The sequence below is a fragment of the Morone saxatilis genome, unplaced genomic scaffold (genome assembly GCF_004916995.1).
Source record: "Morone saxatilis isolate NCDOM2014 unplaced genomic scaffold, NCSU_SB_2.0 Contig8, whole genome shotgun sequence".
In the NCBI taxonomy this organism is placed as follows: domain Eukaryota; kingdom Metazoa; phylum Chordata; class Actinopteri; family Moronidae; genus Morone; species Morone saxatilis.
Window position 1 is genome coordinate 18058730 of NW_023340257.1, and position 12506 is coordinate 18071235.

Consider the following 12506-nt stretch of genomic DNA (forward strand, 5'->3'; position numbering starts at 1 on the left):
CCTGAATCTCACGGGGGCCCATTCGAATCTACACCAAATCTAATAATACCACCTAATGCCTTCATCACACTCCCATAATGAGCTTGCTGTGTGCATTGGGGACTCGATCACAGACAGAATCTACACACAACCAGCAGGATAAATCACTGTGATGGACTTCATCAGAAATGCATGGACAGAAAACAAAGAGCTCCATGGTATTTTAAGCAACTGCACAAGCTGTCCAGGTAGCAATGCTGTTGTCTGCCAATGCTTAAATGGAAAGAGATAAATTCATGAAATTTCATATCCGATCTCAACCCAAAGGATAAATCATTTTATGGCGCAAAATAACAGTCCATTATAAAGAGAGAAAAATGCTTTTGAAATCCACTGTATCAGCTCTAAACTACTGGGGTTGGGTCTGACTTCCTTGCTGGTATAGACTTTATTTTTGTGGTCAACAGATAAAAGAGAAAATTGAGAAATTGGACATTGTAACTGTTATTGCACTGTCTCACTGAATACTATAATCCACATTAGAAAAGCCAGTAGTCACTTTCTGTGGATTTCTGATATTACTCAATGTGGCTTCTATTATTAAATTTGAAGCAGCCCTCTCCTTACACCACTTCATGCTTTTCCTCTAAAAGTGTCTCTCATGTATGAATACATAAAAGATTTTTCGCACATTTATTTGAATTACACAAATGCACATAACAGTTAAAAATGCAACAGTAATGTCATGTCAGTGATTTAAAATATTTATACATGAGTACTGAATGTGTTCAAATGAAAGAAATGCAATTTCTTGTATATGTGAGATGTAAAATAGTGAATGTCTGCGGAGTCTGTATGCTTTACTGAACTATCAATTAAAGAGTTGTATTTAGTAAATAAATTAAAGTGGCTTCATATTCTGACCTGAAACATTTGTTTGACCTTCCTGCGCGGCAGATTGACATTCAGCTTGTGAAGAAGTTGGTAGATCTCTTCGATGTTCAGGAATCCGTCTCCGTTCTTATCAGCCTCCTCAAATGTCTGCTTCAGCCACGTCACACAAACACACATTAAGGAAAATTATGTGTATCATCTGTATAAAAGATGTATAATTTCAAGTATTTCAGCTTGATATCTCCTTTGAGCCACTGAATGTGCACAGATACCCCAGACATATTTCTTTTGAGTGCGCTTCAGTGTTTCACCTGACAACAGTTATTTGTGTGTAGCTCTTTGTTTAAAGGATATTGGTCATGTGTACGCTGCCGTTTGGCCAGCGAGTCCTCATCACTGATCCCAGCCATCAGGTAGCGGAGACCGGTTATCCAGGTTCTGGCTTCTTCTGCATTTGAAGTCACCAGGTCGAGGGACTCCATGTGGTTCCCATGGTACACTGTGAAACAGCAGGCCTGGTCGAAGCTGCCATCTGCATGCCGCTGGAAGATGTCCGATTGACCCCCCTCTGTGACTTTGTACAGTGAATCAATAGTGACTGACAGAGAGGAGGTGGGATGGGAAAAAAAAGACCAGTTTGATTAATAGACTTAAAGTGTTAATGATTTCTGTCTACTATTGAATTACAAGTTAAAGGATAAGACTTGTGATATTCTGTGTTTTCGAAAAGACTAATACCAATAATGATTTCCTATCCTACCACTAAGTATGCACTGTGAAGCTAGAGCTTGATGTAGTAAATTCATTAAAAACACGTCCATGATCCACATAGTTAGACTGAATGGCATGTACCTTCATTATGAACATCGGCACTGTAGTTTAATTTGACTCTAATCTCACATACACGGTCCCTCCGCAACTGAAAATAGTCCTAAAAAATGCACTAGTGCCCAGCTGCTGGGAAATAATTGGATTTTTTAGAAAACTATATAGAGGTATGTGTGACTTGTTTCGAAAGATTTACTCTTTAGTAGGGAAAATGGGCTTAGGGGTTAGAGTAGGGTTGTCGGAAAGTGTTTTCGAGATGGACTAAAACATTGTTGGTTTTGATCTTTTCCTACAATTTGTAAACAATAGTAAGAATATAGAATAAATCAGCTTTATCCTTTAATATTGCAAACAAAGTGTTTGACAGTTCCCTACAATGTATAATGACTGAGAAGTTGAACAGGCAGATTAATCAGTCGAGTTTAGAATCTAAAAACTGTAATAACAGTACAAATCTGCATAGCTCTTTTAAAAATAACCATGACCAGAATTATGTGAGTTCCCCACATTCTCTGCTTTCCTCTATAATGTGTAAAAACTCACAGCGGAAGCAGTTCCTGAAGGCTTCAGAGTGTATCACGGTCTAATGAGATTTGAGTCTAAACTCGCGTGATGCTGTGTCTTTGTTAGGAAAGAGAAACAGCCTGCAGTAAATGTCCTGTCCTACATATTTACACATATGCTCTGCCTATTCACCTCACTTGTTTTCTCTTTACAGTTTGTAAGACCATTACCATGCAGTTAAAGGTGACGCTTTCAGTTAAAACTGTTCATTAATGACCCTCATCAATGCGTTTCCTCAGAACAACTACTAAACTTTATGTTTTGGGAAACACCATTATGTTTAATTAATTGATTAAACAATTAATGATATGATGATTTTATTCAATTAATTCTTACACATCCCAAAATACCTTGCCCTAATCCATTCTAAAACAATCCATGTCCATTTCACCATTACACTTCTCTCATCCGTTACATAATCTCATCTCTGAAATTCTCCTCTGACTGAAAGTAACAATATTGCAGCCTTAGTTTGATCCCGCTCAGACAACACAAACACACACACACACACACAGAAGAAAATGGGCAGCTGTGTGTTTCTCTTAATTATGTCAATGGAGAGGACAAGGAAGAGGCTTATCTAATGCATACACACACTGTCATACACATGTAAGGACAGGTCCATAGACAGCTGAATGCTTCAGTAGGTTGACACATAAAACCAGTAGAGTAAAAAATGACAATAATGCTTTGAGGGGGCCATGAAATATATAATGATAATCCCCTCAGAGCCAGAACAGTGTGGCTGCCTCATATTGTGGAAATGAAATATTCAGACATTTAAGGAAAAATACGAGGGTAGAGGTAGAGATAATTTGCAAAGCACTTTGTAACATGATTTGTGCTACAAAAATACAAGTATTAGTATTATTGTGTAGATTTAAGGACTAATTAAAGTTTACTGTTAATCAACTTGGGTCTAATTTTTGCACCTTCGGCCATCATTTCTAGCAGTTATGATAACAATGCACATGCCAGAGACCTGTATGTGGTTAGATTTTGGTAGCAAAAGCACTTTAATTAAGGTTGGGTAAAGTGTGGTTTTTACTAAATTTAAATAAACGTGACTCACAGACCTTAACCAAGCACCGAGTGCCTAAACATAACAATAAAAATGTTTAATAATGCTGTAGTTGTTGCAAGCAGTTAATGTTTCGAAAGATCATTTTAGCTGGAAACAAAGGCAATACATTGTCAGTGAACATTTTACTGATACATTCAGTATCAACATTTTTGCCATTAGCCAGATTTGTTAATTAACACCATTTCCTCATTGTGTTGACTAAAATAACATATTTGCTTTTTTCAAATTAGTTGTAAAAACTATTTTTAGGAGACATGGTTGTCAATGTACAGGGAAGCGATGTGAGCACATGACTGCTATTACAAGTGCAAGTACAGTGGATCAAAGTTGGATGAAGTCAGTCGAGTGTACAGTGTGATAGAAGCTTGCCTGATTCATCTCAGCAAATGAAGGGATACTCCAGAGATTTAGAATTGCACTTCCATAAAGTACTGGGATAAAGAGATGGGACTTGGAACAGGCATGTTTTAAAAAATCAAAGCAGAGAAGGCCAAGATATTTTATTTTAGTCCCTGGTACAAGTGAAGCTCCAAAAATGCTGGAACCCACAATTCTCATGATGCAACTGCATAACATCTTTCATTAGACCCATGCCTTTCAACATTCCCTGTTCGCTAAGTTGCAAATTTTGAGCCTTTGAAGCTCAACCCAGAGCCACGAAGGACACATTAATAAACCATTATTACAGATCGAGCGCTACTCTTCGTGATGAGTAAACCGATCCTTGTGTGAAATCACCGGAAAGCTCCATCAACTTCTCAAGTTCTAGTATGGGGCATTTAGGAAGATCTATTGGCATCTGCAACTTTACTGTTGGCTACTGCCACTGAATCTTACACAATCTTTTAATCAGTGTGAATGATGAAGGACAGTGACAAAAAGAGAGTTTGTGTCTTGTATCTGTGTGTACACGCATACTCACTTTTGGCCTTCTCACTCTTGCGTGAGGGCTTCCAGCGAATGCAGGAGCAATGCTCATCCAGATAGAAGAGTCTCACCAGCCCTTTGGATCCTGCCTTCAGCTTTACCATCTGTGTCCCGGACTGCATCACACTCATGCATCGCTCCACTGCAGAAGAAAAAAAACACACACACACACACACAAACACAAACATCAGGGTCAGTGGAGCACTATATTAAGACACAAAGGGAACAGGTGCGTGGCTTTATTTGTCTTTTCTCAGGAAGAAGTGAGGCAATGTGTCACAGTGTCACACAATTAGCAGAGCAGCCAGCAGCTGATGTGAGTCAGAGTCCAAACTGCAACAGAGATGCTACTGTGTGAACACACAGGGCTGCTTTTCTGTTACCCACTGACCTGCCTCTGATTTCAACGGGGAGAAGGAAGAAAGAGAGAGAGATCTCACAGAGAGAGACAGAGCTAATGTTTGTCTCTCTGATCTAAGTTTCACACAGGGCCTGTAGGCTGTTCAAGAAGAAATCATGCAGAGGCAGGTGGAAGCTATGACTTGGCTACATTAAAGGCTGCCAAAATAATATAGTAATACGGTTATAATGTTGTTGATTTAAAATATCAGTTTTCCCAAATTACAACATACTCTGTGACTTTCCTCTCAAGATAGTTTTGGTTTCATGTGCTTGGGCTTCCCCAGTACAACAGATGTGAATGCAAACTAGTTTGCAATGAAAACTACACTATATTATACAAGAAGCGTCCAAGAGACATGTGCCCAGAGCCCTCAAAGGACCATGGTCCGGCCCTGGTTGGGTAGCAAAGTGTTACCAATTCCCACTGTATCATGGTCCTGTATGTGTGACATATGCTTTGAAGAGAAAAAAAATCTGGCAATCATCTATAGGTGAAGATTCAATCAAAGACACATGAAACGAACAGAAGATTCAGGGAGGAGGGGTAATAGTGGCGTGTTCTAAAGAGGAGAACAGAGGGACTGAAATGATGGTGAGAAGTGACTTTGTGTTTGACTGCCTGGCACTGTCCAGCATCGAGGAAGGATAAATGACAAATCTTCAAACTTTTTACTTTTTCTGACAGCTGGTGGCAGGGATACAGGCGGGGATGACAGCAGAGAGACAGCGAGATTTCCATCCTCATTAGTGGAGTGTGTGCATGCACGCCTATGTGTGTGTAAGTGTGTGTATGAATTATTGTGTTATTGTGCTATGCGTGTAGCACATGTTTTCCTGTATGTATGCATGCAATATGTCTAGTTTTACATGCATTAGTACACACTTATAGCCCATAATTAGTCTTTACAGTAAATAGAGAGCTCAAAAAACAAATATGGTATCAAATTGTTAACAGATCAATATTTAATTAAAATAATTCACTCTATACAGCCTTGATTGACAGCCTTTACAAGACTCTTTTTCCCCTCTTTCAAACATCTCTTTGGTTGGTTATTAACTTCTGACTGCATTGAAAGAGCGGAAACATATATATATATATATAAACTGGCTGTTTTCAGATACATGAGGTAAAGAAGTCTGATGAAAAAGCATTCTTATCCATCATTTCTCTAATAAAATACCAGCCGCAATGGAGAAGATGCACTATAACAGCCATGCGAAGTAAGATCTGATATATACTGCTGCTATTATAGTAACAAAAAATTGTGCCTGAATAGAGGTATGCAGCCTCCTCCCTGGAGCTTCTAAGAGTTCAGGGACTTTCTTAAGGACACTTATCTGCTGGTCAGATGATTGTTAATGCAAGAGCTGGAGCCAAGTCCTCCAGCTATAAGGACAGACTCTCCTCATACGAAGCCATCTCCAAGCACACCCTTAAATTCTTTCTGGTGCTGAAGAATAACAATCTGAACTATGGAAAAATACCTGCACAGAGCTTGTTAGTTCCCAGTTCTTCTTTTTATCCCATGAAGACATGACTGCTAATATTTCAACTAACCAGAGAAGGTAAGAGAAAGTGCAAGCCTGCTTGGTGATGAATTGTGATAATTGACTTAGGAGAAATTACACATTTCCCAAAGGAATGATACATAGCCATCGGTATATTAGGGGTACATCAGTGATTTAATATTGTATGTCTAACGTTGGGGGAGGGATGGTCAAAATCAAAGCAGCAAATACTGAGATATATGAAGCTCAAAACTAGCTGGATCCCACACTACCCATCATGCATCTTAAACATCTCCTAAATAGACCCTCCATGTCTTTTAAATTCCCATGTCGTCGTTTGAGCTCCCAAGTTGTAACACAGACTGTCTGTTATAAATTCCTAGTCTATAAGCCCCCCCAAAAAATTGCCTGGTTGACATAACCTTTAAAGCTCAACATTAAATGCAAACAAATACACAAATAAAATACATAGATTGAGGATGCTGCATTGATCTGTTACATAAAACCAGGCCACAACACTGCTAAGGGAGGTTGAAGATAGCTGGTGACAACTTGACGATGTGTGCATTCCCGAACTGTCAAAACGGGAGATGAGTAATACGAGGAATTACACACCTCTCTGAATTTTAATTTCTCGATGTGATGGGAATCTTCTACAACATGTAGTTTAAGGTAGCATGAAGACAAAGACTGAAAAGAAGCAGCATACACAGACACACAACATAGTTTGCAAAGATCTCATTCACACATTTAAATTCCCAAGAAATCTAAAACAAAACATTTCTTATTATATATGAACCACACACCAATCATATATTACAAATTAATGGTTAATTTGTTAGGTTTATATGTATCCTATAACTAAATATATGCAATGTTTGGAATTTAGATTTCATTTTCTGCATAAAATCAAACCATGTTGGAAAATCTGGCGAGGGAAACTTCTGACGCAAAGTCTTCAGGTTTGTTGTTAATAGAGTTGTTGTAGAGTTGTAGGACTTTTTTTGTATGCTTAAACACAAGCATATGTATACACAAAAACATTAAAAAAAGGAATATTCTGAGACGTCATGGGTGATTATCTTCAAAGACAAGAAAACAGAAAGCTCCAAAAACACATATTTAAGTGTACTTAACAGAGCACACGCTGAGCGGAGTACTTGTTAACAGGCTTTCTGTCCCGAGGATAGGCTTAGCAATGACACAATATTCAGTTCTTTGGGTTGTAGATGCTCACTGTAGGGACAGTATTACACACACATACACACACACACACACACACACACACACACATAAGCACATTAACCTGACCCTGTGTATTATCTCCCAAGGTGCAAAGGTGCATCAAAATTCATGAATGCACTCTAATGGTCACACAATCTGCCATGTTGTTAACACAATGCCTTTTCTCCAGGTCAGCCACAAGCCTGAAAGGGATCGTGCATTTGATTGTATGTGTATGTTTCTCTCTCTGTGTGTGAGACTGTGTTCTTCTGTGTATCTGTCCATATCTATTTACACCTGGTGGGGACTCGTCCAGTTGGCAATAGGAATGGGGAATGGGTCTATTTTAGAGTGATAGTTAAATCTGGTAAGATTAGGTTTTTGCTAAGATAAATGGTTTAAAGGTCAAGATTTAAAGCTTATATGCTTTAGTTTATGTCAAATAGAAGGGATTACTCATGTGAACATCTGACATGAATAGTGGTAACGAGACTATGGGAAAATACAACATTAACTCAAGTCTTTGTTTTTTCCAAACCACTTTAGCAAATGCCCTGGTATAATAGTTTAAAGCAACCTTATGCAACTATTTTACCTTAAAATAACAGCTGTAAAATTGTTTGGAAGGTATACTGACTTGTAATAGGGTGAGTGGTGGTCAGTCAGATAGTCTGCACCCCGAACATATGCTTGCACAATATAACTTTGTTGCTGATCTCTCACAAGAAGTGCTGATAGAAAAATAGGTTTACTTGTTGCTATAGTAGCCTAACTCCTAACTGCTTCTAACAATAGAAGTAGTTAGTTCAGTTAGCCGTACAGCTAGCTGACTCTGCCCAGACCGCACTGGGAGCTCGGAGCACCGGGGGAGTGTTGGTGTTTACACCGTTTGCACAGGAGGTTTGGACCGATGGAAGGAGGAGGTTTTCAAGCCCGGAGAGGGGAATGTCTGCTGGTTGTTGTTGGAAATGTAGCATACAATGGGTGTATCTGAAAATTGTTTTGCTGAAAATAGCTGCCCACTGCGCTGGAATCTATAATTATGAGACTGGTGAAAGTCAACCAAAGCCATAAAGCCATGAAACCAAAACAATGATGTAAAAGATGGTATAAAGCTATGTAAAAATCAGGAAAACTGCAGAGTTGGATGATTTTTCTCTGTGAGCTGATTCCCCCTGTCACATTATGCATCGGGATTTGATCAAATTTGAATATAAAAATATTGATTAGTGCAGCTTTAAAATTGCAACTGCAGTCTCTTGAACTTCTAATAATGTTGGATGATAAACAGGTGTTTTCTCTAGTTCTTGCAGATGACAATGGGAATAAATGCCACATTGTAATTTTATTTATTTTATTATTTATTTATTCATTATCAGAATTTCTGTACATCATAAACAAATGTAAAAAAAAAAACACTTCTTGTGTGCCACTCGAGTTTTAACTTTTACTCTCATGTCATTTATTGTGCAAATTATTAGATAATTTATCACATTGTAGGAATTATATCTGCTCATAATGTATGAGTAAGTACTGTAATGTGTATTGTATTGTTGTGAGAACTCTTCAGAGCTGCAGAAAACAATGGGACACTGAAGACATAGTGATAATCGTGAAAAAATAATTAATCAGAAACCAGAAGGCCATGTTGCATTATTTATCTCACGCAGCCACTTCAGAAATTCACAGCTTCATTACCGATGGAATTCAATGGCGGTCACTGTCAAATGTGGGTTTACTGTATTATTGATTATATCCACAGTGCTCTGCTCCAGTGAACAGGCGTGTTCTTCTGGGTCTTCGATCTTACACTGTTTCAGGCTACAAAATCCATGACTCAGGCAAGCTTCCAGCAACACTTCTCCAGTGCTTGGATATGTAACACCATAAATCAGGCCCAAAGTGAATAAACACTATTCGCTACCACTAGAGAGTACATGCCCATTCTCCCACAATTCCCTTGGAGTGTAAATATGTAAAAGTGTTTTTTCCGAGAGAGAGAGAGAGGCAGTCAGATATATTTCACACAAAAAAGCTAAAAGGGAATACATGAGTCTGTTGTTTCTTTTCATCTAGTTCAACAGCAACACTAGCCAGTTCTCCAGAAATAGTGGACTGGCATGCACAGGTATAAGTCCATCATCTGTTTGTATGCTCCTTTGTGAAAAGATGCAACTTAAAACAGCGTCACATACTACCTATTGTCGGTTCTCCTTCTGTTTTTTTTCCCCATTTTCTATAGTCATCTATCTATTCCTGTTACTCCTTGATATTTTCTGCAGGCATTCTCCAGTCACTTTACTCTCCATAATCCTAAAAGGAGAATGAAGAGACAAATCTCAGACCTAGTTAGGCTGAAGATTGCGAAGCAGAAGATCCAAGGAGAAGAGCAGGGCTAATATATGCCTGGGAGAGTGCAGCTGCCTTATAATCAAAGATGAGAACTAATGTAAGTGGCTCTCAATAGACCAGTGATGGTTAAAATCAAATGACTGGAGCCCTTCACGTCTTCACTTCCATCTCTCATCTGTTTTTCCCTCAAGCGTTAATGCTCAAACCATCTGAGCATGAGGATTTAAATTTACAGTTTAGTTTGAATCTGCAATTCCAGTCTTGACATGGAAAACTGAAAAAAAAAATGAATGTGTCTTATTAACCCTGCCTGGAATTTATACACAGGTTATAACCAGGTGCCAATCTTCATGCTTTGCTGTCTGTGGCGACATAATCCTTGCTTTGCCAGATCATCTTCTTGCAATCTCACAGAAAAGGATTCAAAAGGAAAGCCATACTTAACAGCTCCAGGCCAAAAGTAAGCAAATTGTCAGCTAGGTAAGATAATTAAAAAAATATATGTAAAGCATCTTTTTCTCAACCCAACCTCCACTTTTTGGCTCCCATTTCTTATGAGCGAAATAGTGTTTGTGTTTATGTACACACATGTATGTGCCTGTATGTGCATGTGTGTGCATGTGCACGTGTAAAAACTCATCATCTCTGTCGGCACAGAGCAGAGAGAGCAGATCAAAGCTTTGTCTTACCACAGAGGCCCAGGCAATTCAAACATATTTTAATGGGGAAGGTGATAGCGACCCCTCTGTGATGAACAAAGCCCGTCCTCATTTAGATCCATACAATAAAGGTCAGGGTGACGGCAACCAACAGAAACGACAGCAGTTTTCATTCATCATTTTCAATCTGAACTGTCATTTTTAATCTCAACATGATGCAAAATTCCCCTCAGCCCATGCTGCAGCCCAATTTCTATCAGTTTATAATCAGTTAGGGCTAATATTTCAATTCTTGAACGGCTCTGCATGAGATCTCTGTTAAGATTTGGGGTGAGGGTGATGACTGAAATGGACCACAGTCCAAAGATTTATCATAATTTATTCATAACTACATAAATTCATATTCAGCAGCATCTGCCTGATCCTTCATGCACTATTCATGTAACATAAGGCAGCACCACCCAAACTATCTAAGCCAGTTCGACTGTTGATGAAACACAACAAGCACGGCAATCAAACCAAAATAAAACTGTCTGAATGGAGGCGTGGCGTCATAATTTTTCACTTACTGCTCTGTTACAGCCTGTTAGCTCTCATGACCTGAAGGTTTGTTTTGTGCGCTGAAATTTAATCAAGATGTGATTCAGCATTGGTTGACTGACTGTCCACAGGAAAACAATCAATGACATTTACGCATAATTATTGCTAAAACACACCAAAATTAACACACAAACTAGACAAATCTTCTCTTGCATGTAATAAGCAATAGTTCATTAAGCTTCCTACAAGTTCAAAGTTATGGTTGCAGAAAGTAAGCAATTCAATCGTCCTGGGGATATTCTAATACATAAACATGAGCTCCTGCTCTTTTCCTGTACTATAAATAGCCCCCGCAAGCAATATGTTCAATATGCAATATGTTTGTCCATACACATTTAATCTACGTACAAAAGAAAAACCAGCACAGTAACGAAAACATAAAGGCCAGAGGTTTTTAGACAAGATATGTCAATTTAAGGGTTGATAGGTGAAAAATGCAGTGGGGTAAAAAGATTCTCACTTTATATTTGTTACTTTTAATGGGTTTCTTTCTGTAAGGTACACTGAGTTATAGTGTCTAGACACACACACACACACATTAACTCACCAATGTGCGAAATCCTGCATTTCTGTGGTACAGCCACAGTGCCACTAATATGATAGACGTTACGTGCAAGGAGCGTCGCTACAGTCAAAACAGCCGATTTTTCAGCAGGACCATAAATAAAGTTGGATCGTACTTTATGAGCAGATAATGCAGTGGGACCAAAGGGAGAAGAACAAATTTCCTCCATTTTCTGTGCAGAAAATAAGGAGCCAGTAGGAGTCCTCCTTGGCTCAGTCCCAGTATGCAACACACTCAGCTCCACCTGTAGCTAAAAACTCTGAAAAAAGAAAAACACTTTTGGTTTTCCTCACTTCAGTCCTGACTGGCTTCAGACAGAAAGCCTCCACACTCCAAACAAGCAAGCAAGCTCCCCAAAACTCCTGCTGTTCATCCTCCTCTGTACCGTCCTCTGATCTGTGGCACCACCTTCAACTGACTGTCTTCTCTCTGAAAACACACACACGTTTCCACCTGTCTCCTGGTCATCTGCTCCCCACTCCCACTTCTTCCCATCCAACTCTCTCTGATGTTCGCAGGTCTCTTATGTGCTGCTGTGTTTGTGCGGCTGCCAACATGCTACCCTGATGCACAGATTTAGATTTAGCATTTAACAGTTCCAGTATTTGATTGAGATTGTAGAGTGATTATGAAGAGTGAGAGAGGAGGAGAGTGCAGCAGATGTGTTTTTCTGCATATCAGCTGGGTTCAACTAGTGGGATTCGAGGATAAGAACGATGACATAACGTTCATGATAATGCACTACCAAAAGTCAGGTTTAATGGGTTGACATGTGGGATGTGTGTGCACAACAGGAAGAGACGACAGCACATCTGTTCATCTTGTACTGGATGCTCTTCTGTTTCACATGGGCTTTGCCCTTCTAAAGGCCCCAGTATACTCGCCGTTTGAGACCTGTCGCGTGACACTGTGACGTCAA

At 39.2% G+C, this 12506-nt stretch overlaps 1 protein-coding gene across 2 annotated transcripts in view; it reads right to left on the minus strand.

The window, feature by feature from the left end:
* plch1 (phospholipase C, eta 1) overlaps positions 1 to 12506 on the minus strand; it is a 58581-nt gene that overhangs the window by 29359 nt on the left and 16716 nt on the right. For both annotated transcript variants that reach the window (XM_035680377.1, XM_035680376.1), the window contains exons 3-5: positions 4272 to 4418; positions 1228 to 1471; positions 904 to 1033 (exon numbers count right to left, since the gene is read on the minus strand). In XM_035680377.1, the coding sequence (XP_035536270.1) occupies positions 904 to 1033; positions 1228 to 1471; positions 4272 to 4418 (521 nt within the window). The remainder of the gene's footprint in view (positions 1 to 903; positions 1034 to 1227; positions 1472 to 4271; positions 4419 to 12506) is intronic.